Genomic DNA, 18,063 nt, shown 5'->3' on the forward strand with positions numbered 1-18,063 from the left:
GCATTGACCGATTTACCAATTCGTCTGGATCGAGGCTCACCCAGCGATGGGGAATCGGGACCTTGTCGCGCGATCGGAGCGCGATGCCGGATACCCCCATGCAAGCTCCAGATCTCGAATCCGCCAGCAAGCCCCCCATCCGGTCTCAGCCTCTATATGCCGGATCACGTCGACAATGATGGCGTGCTCTGACATGTGACTGAAAAGCCGACCAGCAATCCACAATGGCTGTATCGCATTGTTCAAGCAACCCTGGTGAGGGTTGGCCAGCGAGATCCCGCAGATGCGTCTTGCATGCCACAGCGCGGAGATGGCAGGTGTGGATGGTAGGCTAATTGACTTGGGCATCATATTTAGCAGCAGAATACACGCCGTATGGTGAAGTTGGTTTGACGATATGGCAGCCCAGTGTAAGAACAGAATATGAGGAAAGGGTTTGGTCGTGGTGGTATGGACAGGCAATAATTCCGGAGGTCGACTGTCAAGCCAATGCTGCAGATCGTCCCATAGCCGGAGCCAACGGCGACTGAAAACCTCCCCTGTACATTCATTCTTCACCCCAAGCTCCATGAATTGTGTGCGATCGGCAACGAGCTCACACGCCTTCGCACAGAGGTAGACCGCGTAGTTAGCGTGCATGTCCGGGGATTGCGCAGCCTGGAATAATTGAGCGGCATCCTCCTCGCGGCATCCGGGCGCAAGCCATTTGCTGGGTCGAAGAAGAGTGCTCTGGGTTCCATCAGAGATTAGAGCGCCGCAAAGATCTGATAGATTAGCGATTATCACTATTCGAAGCAGGACCAATCCTCACCCATGCGCGCATAGCACCAGAAAACTGCTTGCAGAATATCACTGCTGAAGCCGTTCATCTCGAAAGCGTCGAAAAGCGCAGCACACCCCTCCAAATGGCGCTGCCAATCTTGCGCGCGGGCGGACATCATTTCGAGGCAGCAGAGCAGCACGCAGGCCGCAACCACCTTCGGGTCGCGCATTTGGAGAAGCGGGCTAAGCAGACGAATCGCTTCCTGGTATAGTTCAAGACTATCGAATGAGTCTTGTATACCCTCCTTCCTTTCCATTTGTCGGGCGGATATGGCAAGAATCGCGTTCAACAGCGCGGGAAACGATCGAGCGAGCGCGGGAATTTGGACGCGGAACGTGCACTGCGAATCGAACATATCGAGCTAGAGCATGATTAGCGACGCTCTTGTTGTTTGGATCACTCAAGAGTCTCTTTGCTCTCGGGTTGACACATGGTGAGGAGGCAGGGAGGGGAATCGCGGCACAATGACATACCCAGGGAGCTACCTGCCCAACATAGTTCTTCAAGTATTCAACGCGACGGGGGTTCGACAAGACAGGGCGGGCCGGTATCTCAAATTCGCGTAAGATATGACTTTCGGGGCTTGGTGCGCGGGTCGGAGCAGCGGACTGGGCTATGTTGAAAAGCATACATCGCAGCTCTTCCTGCGATGCCAGGAAGCCCGGATCATGGGAAAAACCATCGTGGCCCCAACTAGCTGCACCTAGGGGTGACGGAAAAGCAGCTGGATCGGTGGAATCCGAGGGGGTGTATGGATGTAAAGGGGCCCATTCGGAGGGTAGACGGTCATCCAGTTGGGGGAACATTGTGAAATCGGAGGGTGCGGATCGGCGGGGGCGCAGTGCATTTTATAGCCGTCTGCCCTAACAGCCCTCAACCGCTCTCTTTCCCCGGAACACAACTCTTATGAATCTACGGGGTTGATATCTGTGTACACTCGTGTGATCCATGTTCATTGTCATTTTTATCCAAACTTGAGATTCTAGGACTTGCCCACATTCCAAAAGTGAACCCTATGAAAAATGGGCCCTTGGTTCCCGACCCCTGGCACTTGATACAGATGCAAGGGGCATAAACAGAAAAGAAAACAGCTTGGCTCTACGTGAGATCTAAGAACTTTACCTCAGAAGCATCGTACAGGCTCGCTGTAATCACTATCTCCAGGATATCTCCCCATTGGCATCATGTACCGTCTGAAACACTTCTCGATCCTCAGCATAATTCTTCTCTCCGCATCAGCGGCGCAGACCTCCCAGAAGACCACGGTGCGTGTATCATTTCCAATTGAGCCCTACTTGCCTAACACCGCGCAGGTCGGAATTGCGACGGCGGATAAGAGTCGTGGAGTCGACGTGCCATTGAATGAATGCCATGCGATTGAAGAAGAGTGGGTTTGAACAAGTGCCCCCAGTTTCGAGTTGATCGGAGTTGACCTAACGAGATTGCAGAGATGTTCTAACCCTCTCGCTGAAAAAACCGTGCCGTTTGTTCACGTAAGGACCATGCCCCGGAGTTAACCAATTCCCCTGCTGATGAGAGTCTAGGGGCCCCGATTGTACCGGCCACAACACATTCTTGAGTCCCGGCGACCACTCTTCCAAGGATCCTATACCTGTGGTGGAGTCCATTTTCTGCCAATCCTCGTTCTAGGCTGTGAGGCAAATAGTGGGCGAGCTAGATACTTACAAAATCGCCGTCTACTTTCGCGTTACATAAGACATGAATGCAGCCTTTATTATTGGTGATTAATGACTTTGTCTCGTCTCATAGGCAGCAAGTAAGAACTTGGAAGTGTGAAGGCTCAAGTTTTGCTTCGTACGGGAATCATAATCTCATAAAGAGGCCTCTTCTTCGTCAACGACCAGCACCTTGATACTCCCATTCCGTGTATCAGCACAAAGGTGGAGTGCCTCTTCCGCCTTCTCCAGGGGGAAAACATGTGAGACCAACTTTTGGAGATCTAGGATGCCGCCACTCAGGCAAGCAATCGCTCGGGGCCAAGTGTCACGGTAGCGGTTAATGAACCGGAGATCGATCTAACACAGTCAGTGCGAGCAATATGGACATCATGTCAAGAAACATACCTCGGCAAGGGAGATGTGCATGAAAGGCAGGTTGTTCATGATTGCCTTTCCAACGCCAATCACCATTACAGTGCCACCTCGACGGGCAGTGTATGCAGCGGTGCAAACACTGCTTTCCACACCCGTACATTCGAGGACCGTCTCGGGTGCAACGTACTCGCCAGATCCAAACAAAGCACGAATCGCCGCTGCATTTCCTTCCGCATCTTTGGTACGATCGACCTGATAAGTGATGCACGAGGGAACGAACTCCTTGGCAAAGGCAAGTCGAGCAGGCTCCAGATCAGTGATCACAATTGGATGGGCCCCCGAGGCACGTGCTGCGGCCAAAGCAATTAATCCAATAGGGCCAGCACCACATACGACCACGCCGCGGCCCAAAGAGAGACCTGACAAGTTGACGCCGTGCATCACCACTGAAAGTGGCTCGAGAAGAGCACCTTCGGCGAAACTCACATTGTCGGGTAGCTTATGCAGCCATTTTGCCGGGTGATTTTTGTATCGCTGCATAGTACCTTCGTAAGGGTACACACCAGCAAACTGAACATCCTCGCATAAGTTGTATCGGCCGTCATCGCACAGGAAACAATGTTCACAAGGAACACCAGGCTCAACGGCAACCCGGTCACCTAACAAACGTGTCAGCACAAGATTCAAGCCAAGATCCGATTGTCGTATGCATACCGGGCTTCAGGTGAGTGACACCCTCCCCACATTGCAAAACAATACCGGAAGCCTCGTGGCCGATGATACAGTCTCCTTCAAACACCAGGGATCCAATGCGCCCAGTCTTCCAGAAGTGAAGATCCGACCCGCAAATCCCAGTGGCCTTGATATGAACCAGGGCTTCACCCGCGCGCGGGCTGTACACCGGTGCATTGGCTGATTTGAGCTTGTGATCTGCGGTAATCTGCAATGATGGATTGGGGTGCGAGACCTTGAGAGGTGTACGGTCGCTCGCCTTGGTCGGAACAACCTGGCAGGTCTCGGCCTGGTCCACAAGTACTGAAGGAGCCATTATAATTTATTTTGAATGAATTTCTGGAGGGGCTGGCTTCCATTCTTAAGGCGTTCTGGCGGCCAAATGCACCTGAAACGGTATGATGTGGCTCTAACTGCCCGTTTGGGGGTGGGGCTGTCACTTTGGTTCAGCCCCGGTTTTTCTCTTCATCTCTCTCTGGGGGGGATTTGGAACCCCCGCCGGGGCATTGCAATTGACCGCAGGTCCTTTATAGGCTATCGCTAGCTGCGACACTTCCAGATCTGTGCCGAGGCTATCCCCAGACTCTAGCTGCTCTGGCAATATCTCCAGCAATATATGTACTCACGAGCAATCGCGAGCATCGCCACAATAAAGGGACACCTTGTTGACACACAAGAACCAGACAAACACTTGGTGGATATCGGATGTTGATCTCGGATCTCGATAATTTGAAAGAGAACCTCATTCATTTTGGATGGGAGGGGTGCATTCGCGGGGTTTGGGCTATAACCCGATTAGGAAATATTAAGCATCACCACTTGCATCTATTTGAAGCAGCCTCTCTCCGGGGGTTTGGGATGCCATACTTCTTCGGCTTTATCATCTCTCAATCATGACTGTCGAAATTCAGAATGGCGTGAAAGACGTCCGGTCTGCGCTGCCTTTGGTTCAGAAGCTGTCCAAGGACCATGATTTGGTGCTGAAGACCTTCCGTCTGCTAATCGCAGACCTTTGCCAGCAGTTCAATGGCGGACATCCTGGGTAACTTGACTCTCTGAATGGTTTGAGTCCAGCTACTGATTATGTCTTAGTGGCGCCATCGGCATGGCTGCAATCGGTGTGTCCCTATGGAAATATGTGATGCGATATGCACCTCACTCCCCAGGCTTCTTTAATCGGGATCGCTTCGTTCTATCAAATGGTGAGCTCAACGGTTCTCTGTGAAAAATATGTGCTGATAGACGTCGCAGGTCATACCTGCCTGTTTCAATACTCGTTCCTCCATCTTACCGGTTACAAGGCCATGACCTTCGAGCAACTCAAGTCATACCACTCCGATCGTGTTGACGCACTCTGTCCTGGACATCCAGAAATTGAACACGAAGGAATAGAGGTCACTACAGGGCCTCTAGGTCAAGGTATTGCCAACGCCGTGGGATTGGCTATGGCGACTAAGAACCTCGCCGCTACCTACAATCGTCCCGGATTCGATGTGGTCAACAACCACACCTGGTGTATGATTGGTGATGCTTGCCTTCAGGAGGGCGTTGGGCTTGAGGCCATCTCACTCGCGGGACACTTCCGTCTGAACAACCTTACGGTGATTTACGATAACAACCAGATCACTTGCGATGGATCCGTCGACCTGACCAACACCGAGGATGTTAATGCCAAGATGCGTGCTTGCGGTTGGAATGTGATTGAGGTCTCTGATGGATGCTTTGATATTGAGGGTATCGTTGCTGCTTTGGAACAAGCTCGCGCCTCCACGGAGAAGCCGACTTTCATCAACATAAAGACTGTGATCGGCTTGGATAGCAGTGTCGCTGGCACAGCCGTTGCCCATGGTGCTGCCTTTGGTGCCAAGAGCATTGTTGATATGAAGACTGCTTATGGCTTCAACCCGGAAGAACACTTCGTTATCGGCGAAAGTGTCCGTCGTTTCTTCCAAGGACTTCCCGAGCGCGGAGAGCAGTGGGTCCAGGAATGGGATCAGCTTGTGCGCGAGTATACGAGCAAGTATCCTGAGCTTGGTGCCAACTTCCAATCTCGCGTTCGTGGTGAACTCCCAGTCAATTGGCAAGACCACATCCCCACAAGCTTCCCTGACAAGCCCACCGCCACTCGAGCCGCCTCTGGAATGGTATTCAATCCAGTCGCCAAAGAGGTGAACTCTTTTATGGTCGGCACAGCAGACCTCTCGCCTTCAGTCAACATGATCTGGCCTGGCAAGGTAGATTTCCAGCATGTGAGTAGAAAACCTTCGCGATCGATCTATTCAAATCACTGACCGAGTACTTAGCCCGACCTCCGTACGACGTGCGGCATCAACGGTGATTATGCAGGTCGTTACATCCACTACGGTGTGCGCGAGCATGCAATGGCTGCCATTTCCAATGGCTTGGCAGCCTATTCCCCCAACACGATCATTCCGGTGACCTCGACGTTCTTCATGTTCTACCTATATGCTGCTCCTGCTGTCCGGATGGGCGCACTCCAACACCTCCAAATCATCCATGTCGCCACTCACGACTCGATTGGCATGGGCGAAGATGGTCCGACCCACCAACCGATTGAGCTGGCTAATCTATACCGCGCAATGCCGAATCTGCTATACATCCGTCCCGGTGACAGTGAAGAAACAGCCGGTGCATGGATCGCTGCCATTGGTGCCAAGAACACCCCCAGCATCATTTCCACCTCCCGCCAAACTCTGCCTCAGCTCGCAGAAACCCGTCGCGAGAGCGTTGCACTCGGCGCATACGTCTTGTCGGAAGCCGAATCAGCTACCGTGACTCTGATTGGTGTCGGAGCCGAGCTCTCGTTTGCATTGCAGGTTGCTGATCAACTGAAGGCACAGAGGGGCATCATTGCTCGCGTTGTCAGCTTCCCATGCCAGCGATTGTTCGAGAGACAATCATTGAAGTACAAGCGTGACACATTAAAACGACACCGTGGCATTCCCGCTGTTGTGATTGAGCCCTACGCCCCCAACGGATGGGAGCGGTACGCGGATGCGGGTATCTGTGTGACACGCTTCGGTCACAGTCTCCCGGGCAAGGCTGCGTACAAATTCTTTGGTTTTGAGACTGACACCTTGACCAGTAAGGTTGCCAACTATTTGGAGCAGATCTCGAAAGACGAGTTCCTTCGCGGCGAGTTTGTCGAACTATGATCTTGATTCAGGTGTTTGTTTTTTTGTTCTTCTATAGATTGGGTGGGCATGGGATTTTCTACGATATGTTGAACCGCATATATTTACATTTTACCAAGTTTATTTTGAAGCCTCTTTCAATGCTTGATTTCAAGTTCAGATTTAATCACAATCACGGTGTCCGGAGTACAGCAGAGGGTCTCGGGATTTCCTGATTTGGTATCTTCAACCGCCGTGTGCCTCGACTTACTCCTTTTGAGAAAAGTGGACCCGGAGACATGCCGGATTTGCGGTTCTTCGTACCCGTGGACTCCTTTGATTCACAACCTCTAAATTAATGCAAATTGAACCATTCATGGATATACCTTGTCAATGTCACTCAATTGTCAAGCCTGTCAAACCTGATAGTGCCGGTTTGAAACATCAACCTGCTCTTGCCCGGTCGCTTCAGGGACCGATTCTCCTTGCGATTCGTACTGCCTCTCCCTCTTCTTTTCCATTTTGAAGGCCTTCTTCCGAGCTTTTAGCTCTTTCTTTTCGGCCCTGGTTTGTGTTGGGAAAGTTGAATCAGGACCCCGAAGGACATGACCCGGGTGGAAAATGTTCAAAGCAACTAAAGCTAGGAACATGGGCGCTGCGTCGAAAACATATTCGTACTCTTCATGAGTGAGGACCGGATTAGTTGCCGATGTTCCCTGTGCATATTGAGCGAGGCGGAAAATGATTCGGATCTCACGGGGCCTGTTAGCATATCAAGTGCTCACCCGGGCAATAGGGGGTTTCAGCTCACAGTGATCATGATCAATGTAAAGTAAGTCGAATAAAAAAGCCATCTCCAAGAAAATCGACCTGTCCGGAGTTTTTCCATGCCGATTTGTCCATTGCCTTCCATCCGAATCATTTTTTGATGCATGTAAATCGCGAGCCCAAAAAACCAAAGTATGAAGAACTCCTGCATTCCAATCCCACCCATGTAGATATGCAAGCCGAGCAACACAGTCTTTGGTGCAGCATCGGTATTTGTTGTAAGCGAGGCGCCGCCAAGCTGAACCAGAAATGCGATGATGTCCAGTGTGACAAACACGATGCCATAGTGACGGGCGGAGATACCCGCCAGTTTGCGTTCCGGGATAAAGAAATAGATCATTCGACCTAAAGTCATGTAGATAAAAGCGTTGATCCCTACGGATAGATCACGTTAGATACCCAACTATCGAGTTGTTGTGGAGCAGCACGTAGAGATGCAGCTGTGTGGGCTCTCACATATAGGTGCCAAGAGGAAAAATATAACATGGAGAGTACTGTAGATATCGCTATCCTGGTGGCGTGTTTGTAGAGCTCGAAAGATAAATGCCAGTAGTTCCCACGCAGCACCCATGATCAGCACCCAAGCATAACGCTATTCAATGTGTCAGTCAAGGTACGTCTGCCAGGGCTGTTGGGAAACAGCAGACAGACCTTTTTATATATAATGGCTTGAAATATGTGTAGCATGGCGACAAGCCCATAGAGCACACAAAATAGGATGGCGGCCCCAAAGGACGGAACATAGTAAAGAATCACGTCACAGGACTCTGGTGGAAGATAACCATGCTTGCCAGGCGAGATGGTGATGCAGGCTGTGGAGGTAGAAGAGGTGACGGATGGCGTAGTAGTCGAAGCCATGGTTACTTGGATATCCACGACGATTATAAGAAAGTCAAACTATGTTGCGAGGCATCTTATGAATTGTGCCCAGTATTTAAATGTAATTCTATTCTGATGGTGATTCTATTTTTGATTGTATACGGAGTATGGAGCAGGAGGCTATTCACATCTTAAACGAGCAAACCAATCAAATTCACCAGCAACCAACACTGGAAAACACAGAGTATTTGGCCAAGCTTTGGCCAAGTTTGGGGGCCAACAGTGCGACACAATTTATCGAGTCGACTCAGCCCCATCTGATATCTTTCGGACAGTTCTGAACCCTTGGCGAGTATCTCGGCTATGTGATTGGTCAGTTCGTCTATTTGGTCAGGCTGCTGGGTTTTCCTCCATTTCAAGTGGCTCCCGAGGTCTGTTGAGGCATCCATGTTGTTTTCTCGTATGGGGGTTTTTCCCTCTCTATTCCAACCATCGTTCTGTCGCTTTTGCCTATCTCTCTTGCTCCCTCGAAGATACTCGTTGAACTTGACTTTGTCCACGGTCGGCGCTAACAGCCCAGGTGACCTCGGTTGATGCCCGGGTGTAGCGCGACCGTGCAAAATTCATACAAACCTCCTGACTCTACCCCTCACATTTGTGCCCAGAGCACTTCGTACAATGAAAGGTTTCGCTGTGACTTTGACAGTGTGGAGTTGAAGCTTGTTGAACCTGCTGGGGAATTATTTATGATCTTCGAAAGCATCTAACTTGCTCCGACTTGCCAGGTTGATGCTAAAATTTCAACGGGAAAGAAAGATATTAATTAGACGATATTTCCGAGGCTCAACAAACAAAAGCCGAAGCAAAAAAGAATGAATCAAAAACAAGTAGCGGAAGGGGAAAGGGTGAGACAAAAAGAAGCCCAAAGAAGCGGTGATGAAAGTACTGGACCGAGTACGGAGTACTTCATGCTCCGAAGCACGCAGAGCAAACTTTGACTTTGAACAAAGGCCAAGCCAAGAAGAAGCGTTCAATCTCCGATGCTAAAATGTCCAGTCACGCAAACCAGCAGGGTGACTTTGAAATTGGAACAGGCGAACAAGCCACGAGGTGGAACCATGATAGTATTTCCCTCCCCTGATATCGAGAATACTACGCTGATATCAGATGGCCGTGGAATTTTCAACGGACAACATCTGATTCTCCCAAAATCGAGTAGTTCAGAGAAACAAGGGGGTGAGGTCGGCCAATGAGAGGGACTCTGCGGCCCATGCGGCGACGCGGGGGATTCAGGGCTATTGACGATCGACAACTATAGGCGGTCCCCTCCCACGCAGAGTGGTGTCATGCAGCACATGCAATGGAAGGGGTCTCTTAGAGGCTGTTGGCATTGGGAAAAGAAAAAGAAAGATGTGTGAAGAAAAGAAAAAAAGCTATAAAGACCGTGCAGTTGGACAAAATGCCCAAATTATATCATTTTCAATTCTCATAATGGCGCGCTCAATACTCTTTGCAGCCCTAACTTTGGGTGCCGCAGCCCTTCCCGCCTCGTCCGGGATGAATAACATTAAGAACATCGTGGTCTTGGTGCAAGAGAATTTGTCATTTGACCACTTTGCTGGTGGCCTGGACTATGACTCGAGCATCGATGGCCCCCAGAACCCTCAATTCTGCAACCCCGCCAATGTTTCCCTTCCCGATTCGGCCCAGGTCTGCGCCAACCCCATCGCGAAGAACATCGCCTCCGACGACCCCAACCACAGTATATCCGGTGGTAACATGCAAGTCTTCGGCACCTATCATCCTGTCTCCGGAGCCAAGTCTTCCATGAATGGGTTCATCAGCGAGCAGCGCGCTTCCTACCCAAAGGATGACCTCAACCGGGCCGCTGAAGCAATCAACTACTTCACCCCGGACCACATCCCCGTCTTCAACTCCATTGCGCAGAACTTCGTATTGTTTGATCGCTGGTTTGCCGCCGTCCCAGGTCCCACCAACCCCAACCGGGCCTACCTGACCTCGGGCACCTCGCACGGCCACGGAAAGAACGACGACGACTTCCTGACCTCCGCACTCCCCCAAAAGTCCATCTTCGAGCAGCTCTCGGATAAGGGCATCACATGGAAGAACTATGAGAATTCGACCAAATCGGACCCTGCCTTCTTGCCAGATGCCTTGTTCTACGACTGGACGGCGAAAAACGGGAAAGACAACGTCGTGCCCATTTCGCAATTCTACACGGACGCTGAGGCAGGCAACCTGCCTCAGTTCACCTGGATCAACCCCGAGTGCTGCTCGTATATGTCCATGCATCCACCTTCTCCCATCAACATGGGCGAGAACTTCGTGAAAGGCATCTACGAGGCGGTGCGCAACTCCCCGCAGTGGAACGAAACCCTCTTCATTTTGACTTGGGATGAGCATGGTGGCTTTGCCGATCACGTTTCACCCCCTACAGATGTCCCTGCCGGTGACAGTCTGACCTACTCCGAGGCTTCTGGGGATGGCCAGGAATACACTTTCCACTTCGATCGCCTGGGAGTTCGGGTCCCAACGGTCTTGATTTCCCCATGGGTATCGAAGGGCTTGGTGCAGCACCAGCCCAGTGGAGGCAACGAGTTCACCCACACTTCCATTCTCAAGTTTGTGTCTGAGCTCTGGGGACTGGACACACTCTCCCCCCGAGTGGAATGGTCGCCTTCATTTGGAACTTTGATCACAAATAAGTTCCGAAGTGACACCCGGAGAAGCTGCCGGAGGCAGCAGACTTCTAGATATACCTGGTCGTTGTACATATTTATTTTATTTTATGAATGTCCAGTCAGGTATCTCCTACCTGGATTTATGATAATGAAGTTTTGATCTTTTTATTCTTCTCTCATGTTCCAGGTTTCTTCAAGTGATCAATAGCGTAACCTTGGAAGGACATTGCAATAAAATTACAACTCGAAACCCAGTAGGGGCGGGCGGGGGCGGGATTAGGTAGGTATGGAATACGAAATGAGGGAGGCAGCGAACGGAGAAAATTGATCCCAAGCCCTTTATTTGCGCCAAAGGTCGGAGAACCACGATCGACGGGCTTTTGTGGAATGCGATCGACGAGTGATTGCGGATTTGTGAGTGTTCACATGATCGACATCGTAAGGATTGGCATCGTAGGCAGTCTGAGTGCGTTCCAACGACGAGCGGGACAACATTGACAGAGAGTCATCAGCCGGTGTGATTTCCTCTGGGGCGTTGGCGTGACGCGGAGAACCCTCGGCTTTGGGCTCAGGGAATCTTTCATCCCCCGCTTCCTGAACCTTCGCCTTCTGAGCCAAGGTGCGCATGAAACTATCCGCCTCCGCAGCATATTTGCATCTGCGACGAATCACAGGCCCGTAGTGATAGAAGATGAATGGAAAAGGCGCACAAGCAAGAGACAAGAATGCGGGGATGCACGACGCCCAGTGTATTCCAAGGTTCTCGTACATGTATGTTGTGAACAGCGGAAATGCAGCGCCGAAGCATGATCGAATGATCGAGTTGGCTGCGAGAACAGACGCAGCATAGATTGTGTATGAGTCAATGAGATAGTTCATGATTCCAAGAAAAACAAGGACCATGCCAAATCCAAATGGAGCCGTTGCCAGCACACTCACTATCCATGGGATAGATTCGGAGTTTGTCCATGCGAACCAAAAAAGCCCGACTGGGATCGCTAGGCCACCCCACATGGTGGGAGGAAGCCGAGCTTCGGGCGGTGCAAATCCGCCGTGTGCTTTATGGATACGTACATAGCGTTTATTGTCGTACATATTCAAACCGACAGCCGTCATCATGCCAATCATGACCGCAAGGAATGGAAGACTTCCAACACCCTCACTCCAGCCACGGATATTCTGGAAGACGATAGGGAATGCATCAAACAGCATGTAAAGTGTACCATAGACAATAGCCATGTAAAGCGAGAGTAGTAAGACAATGGGTTCCGAGAACAGCAGGATCCACGGGCGCGACAGTGCCGCAGTGAAGGCATCTCGAGCTGATACCCGACCACGATCAATCTCAACCTTGCTACGGTAGACATGGCCAGTGAGGGCAGACAAACGACCTGCCCTTTTGGCGAGCAAGAGAGGAGCATACGTTTCAGGGATCATCAGACCCTGCACGATCCAAATCAAGCCCGTAAAGACGGCCAAGAACACCTGAACCCATCGCCAGCCAAGAAAATGATTGGCCGTCCCATATTCACCCAAAAATCCCCCAATCACCGGACCCAAGGTGGGCCCAAGGAAGGGGGCTCCTGCGAAAAGACTTGTCGCAAGTCCACGCTGATCCGCAGTGAAGATATCGGCAATTACACCTCCGGCATTGGTAAGTGGAGAAGAACCGAAGGAACCAGCGAAGAATCGTAGAATGATCAAAGTCCACACATTTTGCGAGCCGATTGCGCCGGCACAGAAGGCAGACAGGGAGAGGAAGGTTACCAGAAACACGGTCTGGCGACCGATGAGTTCACAGAGGGGTGCCCAAAGTAGTGGACCAACGGCAAACCCAAGCACAAACAACGATACACCTAGCGTGGCCATCTCTTCACTCACGTCGAACTCTTTGATCACTTCACTGATACTGCCAGCATAGGCCGAAGAGGCCATTGACACCGCAAACGTGGCAAAGGCGACAATGATAGTGTATGTCCATTTGAGGCGAGTGTCAAAACTCATCGGGTTGCGTGGATCATGCGGAATCCATTCAACCACGAAAGGATCTTCTTCTGTTCCTGATCCCACGTATGGATATTGAATGATCTCGGGGGTGACCACACCCTGATCGGTCAGGATTCGCCAATAGGGGATCCGTTTTGGGCGCGACGCTTCGAAATCGGTCGCCATGATGAACAGACCAGGGATGGCGGAGAGAGGTGGGAGCAAAATCCCACGCGCGGTGACATGATCGGCTTGGCGATGAAAACGAGTTCCATGATTACCACATGGGCATGTTACACCATTGTACAAGTAGCTCATGGGTGTATCCACCGTGTGGACTGACCAAGCCTAGTATCCAGTCAAGGTTCGGCTCAGTCTTCGGCAAGCCGAGGCGACATCATCGTTTTGATTTGCTGCTGGGGGACCGCGGTTGAGAAGTGGAGTTTTGTTATTGTATTTCTTTGTTGTGTCTTGGTACTCCGTACGTATCCAAGAGTTTGCAATAACAGGTACGCTGAATCAGCCAAGCCGAGAAATTTGACCGAGAGTCAGGGGCTGATAGGAGATTCCATGTTGAATCCCAGTTGAAGTGGTTTCGCAATTTCGGCACTTGGAGGCGTGAACTGCCGGGCTTCCCCTCAAGCCTCAGGCACCCAATTCAGCAGAACGCGCTTGACCGAAAGGCGTACTCCGTACTCCGTACTCCGTAGTCATAGTTGAAGTCTGTACGTAGGACGGGGGTAGTGCAACCATTGTGGAATTTCTGGCAGTCGAAGCGAAACGCGAGGGAGACGATTTAAGTAGTTTGCATGGTTTGCATGGTTTGCATGGGTCCTTGTGTTGATCTTCGGCAAATCGTCATCAGCTTACTTCGTACGGAGTACAATGCGCAGTCGAAAAATGGCAGCCTATATGCGACCTGCAGAACCATGACGGAGTAACATCCGGAAACATTTCTGGCTTGATGCATCCTAGCCTTCTCAATTTGAGACAGGAGCCAACCGTGGCCGGGGCGGCACGTCGCGGAGAAAGCTTCTTTCGGTCCCATTCCACGAATGGAATTGCTTGACTAAAATGCAGCCGCCCTCCCATTCGTGGCAATTTCTACATCTCTCCCTAAGCGATGTCATATCGAGATGTCGATCCCCAAAATGAGACAAGCAAACTTGCAGCGAGTCAATTTGTCCGTTTGCTTTGACCATGGCATTGGAGGGTTCAATCTCTCCGATCAATCTTCCTACGTGGAGGAACTGGCAAATTTCCCGCCGTGGAAAGATCAACAATCCCAGGAATATCAAAGGTATAATTAGAGAATGAATCGATCTGTTGAAAGAGCAGTTTCCACGTCGATACAGCGCGCAATATCGACTTCAGTCTCCCTCAGCCTGACGGCAATCATTGTTCTACCACGGTTATGAAATTAAAGCTCCTTGCCATCGGTCTCTTCGGAGCTGTGATAGCGCATGCAATCCCTGATCCAGCCAAAGCCCAGGTTACGGCAGCCCCGCATCTGGAGCAGCGGGCAACAAGCTGCACCTTCTCTGGGTCGAATGGTGCCTCATCAGCGAGCAAGTCAAAGACTGCTTGTGCCACAATTGTACTTTCGGCAGTTGCAGTTCCATCTGGGACCACACTGGACTTGACTGGGCTAAATGACGGGACCACTGTACGGGAGTCAACTATCGGTTCGCATGACCATGCTGCTGACACTACTCCTGCGTAGGTAATATTCGAAGGCGAAACGACGTTTGGGTATAAGGAATGGGCAGGACCCTTGATATCCGTCTCCGGCACCAAAATCACCGTCAAAGGTGCTTCCGGTGCAACACTCAATGGCGATGGTAGCCGTTGGTGGGATGGCGAGGGCTCAAATGGCGGCAAAACCAAGCCCAAGTTTTTCTATGCCCACAAGATGTCGTCTTCCGCCATCAGCGATATTCACATCGTCAACTCACCGGTGCAAGTCTTTAGTATCAACGGCGCAACAGACCTCACACTCAGCGATATCACCATCGACAACAGCGACGGCGATACGCAGGGGGGGTCACAACACAGATGCATTCGACGTGGGATCGAGCACCGGAATTACAATTACCGGTGCGACTGTCTACAACCAAGATGACTGCTTGGCAATCAACTCAGGAACGGTACGACCACAATCACTGTGGGTATCGAAGTGTACGCTGACATCAAGCACTAGGACATCACGTTTACCGGCGGTCTTTGCTCGGGTGGACATGGCTTATCCATTGGCTCTGTGGGTGGACGCAGTGACAACGATGTCGCCAATGTTGTGATCGAGAGTTCGGAGGTCAGAGATTCTCAAAATGGTGAGTGCATGTGTACCCACTGATACATGCTGTATCCTAATATCTCGTGTAGGTGTACGGATAAAGACAGTCTACGACGCAACTGGATCTGTTAAGAACATCACCTACAAGGACATAACGCTTTCGGGCATAACAAAATACGGAGTTGTCATCGAACAGGACTATGAGAACGGCAGTCCCACTGGCACCCCAACTGATGGTGTACCAATTACCGACCTTACTCTGGATGGTGTCGGGGGCTCCGTAGAAAGCGGTGCGACAAACGTCTACATTCTTTGTGCTACAGGAGCATGCTATGATTGGACCTGGAAAAGCGTCAGTGTGACCGGCGGAAAGACGAGCAGCGCCTGTAAGAACCTTCCCAGTGGCGCCAGTTGCTGAGCCATCCAGGTCATATGAATGGGGAGCTTTTCAAATGTCAAGTCCAATGGAGGTTTATTAGCACCCTCGTATCTTGTACATTGTCCAACGCGTCCCCAAACCCCAGGAAATTTTCCTTAATTGGATAACGTAATCGGTAAGCGAGTCGCCATTGTAAGCGAGTCGCCATCCGCCCCAAAACGCGTCCATGAATTAGAACTTAATTAATTCAACCACCCACCATGCCACCAATTCGCTCTCAAACCTCAAAAAATTCAGCTGAACAAGAGGGTAGGATCTTATTAGCTATCCAGGCTATCAAAAAACAAGAAATAGCCACAATTGCCCTCGCTGCTCGTACGTTTAACGTGTCGTGATCTACTTTACGTGACTGTCTCTTCGGTCGTATTGAACGAACTACTACACGCGCAAATTTAACTAAATTGACTGAAATTGAAGAGGAATCTCTTCGAAAATAGATCCTTTTATTTGATGATCATGGAGTAGCGCTTCGGTCTATTACTGTACGAGAAATTGCGAATATTCTATTTGTAGTGTGTGAAACTATACCAGTTTAAATAGTTAGTAAAAAATGGATTTACAATTTTGTAAAAAGGTATCTTGAGCTTTCAAATCGTTTCTTAAGATATTATAATTATAAGCGGGTAAAATATGAAGATCTAAAGATTATTAGTGAATAATTTATACTTATTTAAAAAACCATTTTTTAATATGATATTAATAATAATAATATTTATAATTTTAATAAGACTAGTTTTATAATAGGATTAATAGTAACTGTAAAAGTTATTATAAGAAGTGAATACTATAGTCGACGATCATTTTTATAATTAGGAAATTGCGAATAGATAACTACTATTAAATATATAAATATTTTAAAATAGGCGCTTTCTCTATATATGATTTTTAAAAGGAAAATTTTTATTGAATCTTGATTCAATAATTTTCTAGATATTTAGAAATTTAAAATTAGCCTAAACGGCTAGATATCTAATAAAATTGGTTTTTGATAGCTTAAAAAACTATTTATTCTATTAACTTCTTTATGTGTGAAAAGATAATATCAATTTTTAATCTTTAATAGTTATAGAAGTTATTTAACCTCAAAATTCGATAAATTTTGTAAAAAAAATGATATTATTTTAATCTATATACTTATATATTTATCTTATCTTTTATAACTATTTGATATTAGTTATTTTATGATGTTAAAATATTTATATAGTCGGATAGTTAAAATAAAAATATAAAATGAGATTAATTATATTGATAAATTTGATTTCCTTAAAATATATCTTTTTATTTAAAATAAAATATTTAAATTAGAGACTATTAAAAATAGTTTTATAGTTACTAGTTTAGTATCTTTTTTTCTAGATTAGGTATTATTAAAACTTAATATTCGTTTTCGAACTCTAATTTCCTTAATAAGCTAGGGTAGTAAATTAAATTAGAATTTTAGTTTAAAAACCCTTTTTATCAAGAAATAACTTCGTTGATAAACTTCATTAATTAAAACTTTACTTTGTACAGGCTCTTGAAATCTATCGAGTCTATTAAAACGCGTATTAAACTAACTTATTAAAGATTGTTAACTCGCGTTATAAGGTATTACAATTTTAGCTAAAGAAAATAGTGAATTACGTGCTGCCAATAAGAAGCAAAAACAAAAGCAGACTCAATCGAACAGACAAATAGCTCACGAAGGGGATCTCTCAGTTCAGGAGATTCGTAAATTACGTGTAGAGCCAATTGAGATCCAAATAGCCCGCATTACTCGAGCTCGTAAGCAGATCTCGAGACCTTTACAGCCCCGAACAAGGGCATTACCGAAATGCGGTGCATGTGGAAATCAGGGTCATAGAAAAAATGCATGTTCCAATAGTGCTACAGTTTAGCTAATTGAATTTAATGGAGTTTTGGTTAAGAAAACTGCATTTAAAATAAATGGTATATGGACAGATGGCGACTCGCTTACAATGGCGACTCGCTTACCGATTACGTTAGTTAGGAATGTGATGTCTGATTTCGAAGGCTTACGTCTTTGCTGGGCGTGTCTTCAACTCAATACATACGAAGAGATCCATCGTGACTATGCTCATGAGTATGTGTATCTCTAAAACTATGGTGAATTGGTGGATGAGCGGGGGAAGTCGCCCACTAATATTTTACAATAAAAACAGATGACGGGTATGTCTGAACGTGCGTTGAGGCGGGGCATTATTCACACTTCGCTGAAGATGTGCACCGATGAAGAGATATCCGGATTTTAAA

The 18,063-nt window shown here is 48.6% G+C and overlaps 9 protein-coding genes across 9 annotated transcripts; 5 read left to right on the top strand and 4 right to left on the bottom strand.

The window, feature by feature from the left end:
- Positions 1-36: 36 nt before the first annotated feature.
- On the bottom strand, positions 37-1,629 carry N7506_010724 (uncharacterized protein; the record flags this gene model as incomplete). Its single annotated transcript, XM_056960017.1, has 3 exons — positions 37-764; positions 812-1,184; positions 1,297-1,629. 3 exons carry the CDS (start codon positions 1,627-1,629, stop codon positions 37-39), a joined length of 1,434 nt encoding a protein of 477 aa, XP_056809407.1.
- A 378-nt stretch (positions 1,630-2,007) lies between these two features.
- On the top strand, positions 2,008-2,473 carry N7506_010725 (uncharacterized protein; the record flags this gene model as incomplete). The annotated part of the gene is made up of 4 exons (XM_056960018.1): positions 2,008-2,088; positions 2,137-2,210; positions 2,272-2,316; positions 2,368-2,473. The coding sequence occupies 4 exons, from the start codon at positions 2,008-2,010 to the stop codon at positions 2,471-2,473; spliced, it is 306 nt and encodes a 101-aa protein (XP_056809408.1).
- Positions 2,474-2,655: 182 nt separating this feature from the next.
- Positions 2,656-3,925, bottom strand: N7506_010726 (NAD(P)-dependent alcohol dehydrogenase; the record flags this gene model as incomplete). The annotated part of the gene is made up of 3 exons (XM_056960019.1): positions 2,656-2,859; positions 2,908-3,536; positions 3,592-3,925. 3 exons carry the CDS (start codon positions 3,923-3,925, stop codon positions 2,656-2,658), a joined length of 1,167 nt encoding a protein of 388 aa, XP_056809409.1.
- A 577-nt stretch (positions 3,926-4,502) lies between these two features.
- Positions 4,503-6,785, top strand: N7506_010727 (transketolase family protein; the record flags this gene model as incomplete). The annotated part of the gene is made up of 4 exons (XM_056960020.1): positions 4,503-4,651; positions 4,702-4,811; positions 4,861-5,858; positions 5,913-6,785. 4 exons carry the CDS (start codon positions 4,503-4,505, stop codon positions 6,783-6,785), a joined length of 2,130 nt encoding a protein of 709 aa, XP_056809410.1.
- Positions 6,786-7,159: 374 nt separating this feature from the next.
- N7506_010728 (RTA1 domain-containing protein) lies at positions 7,160-8,468 on the bottom strand (the record flags this gene model as incomplete). The annotated part of the gene is made up of 4 exons (XM_056960021.1): positions 7,160-7,495; positions 7,555-7,946; positions 8,028-8,163; positions 8,223-8,468. Coding segments are annotated over 4 exons (1,110 nt in total), but the record flags the coding sequence as incomplete, so codon positions are not given.
- Positions 8,469-9,881: 1,413 nt separating this feature from the next.
- On the top strand, positions 9,882-11,252 carry N7506_010729 (uncharacterized protein; the record flags this gene model as incomplete). Its single annotated transcript, XM_056960022.1, has 1 exon — positions 9,882-11,252. The coding sequence occupies one exon, from the start codon at positions 9,882-9,884 to the stop codon at positions 11,250-11,252; it is 1,371 nt and encodes a 456-aa protein (XP_056809412.1).
- A 179-nt stretch (positions 11,253-11,431) lies between these two features.
- Positions 11,432-13,264, bottom strand: N7506_010730 (MFS transporter; the record flags this gene model as incomplete). The annotated part of the gene is made up of 1 exon (XM_056960023.1): positions 11,432-13,264. One exon carries the CDS (start codon positions 13,262-13,264, stop codon positions 11,432-11,434), a length of 1,833 nt encoding a protein of 610 aa, XP_056809413.1.
- Positions 13,265-14,492: 1,228 nt separating this feature from the next.
- Positions 14,493-15,789, top strand: N7506_010731 (glycoside hydrolase family 28 protein; the record flags this gene model as incomplete). Its single annotated transcript, XM_056960024.1, has 5 exons — positions 14,493-14,744; positions 14,802-15,041; positions 15,067-15,225; positions 15,279-15,408; positions 15,461-15,789. 5 exons carry the CDS (start codon positions 14,493-14,495, stop codon positions 15,787-15,789), a joined length of 1,110 nt encoding a protein of 369 aa, XP_056809414.1.
- Positions 15,790-16,010: 221 nt separating this feature from the next.
- On the top strand, positions 16,011-16,346 carry N7506_010732 (uncharacterized protein; the record flags this gene model as incomplete). Its single annotated transcript, XM_056960025.1, has 2 exons — positions 16,011-16,136; positions 16,248-16,346. The coding sequence occupies 2 exons, from the start codon at positions 16,011-16,013 to the stop codon at positions 16,344-16,346; spliced, it is 225 nt and encodes a 74-aa protein (XP_056809415.1).
- Positions 16,347-18,063: the final 1,717 nt, after the last annotated feature.

Source organism: Penicillium brevicompactum (genome assembly GCF_028827555.1).
Source record: "Penicillium brevicompactum strain IBT 35665 chromosome Unknown utg000006l_segment0_segment0, whole genome shotgun sequence".
Lineage (NCBI taxonomy): Eukaryota > Fungi > Ascomycota > Eurotiomycetes > Eurotiales > Aspergillaceae > Penicillium > Penicillium brevicompactum.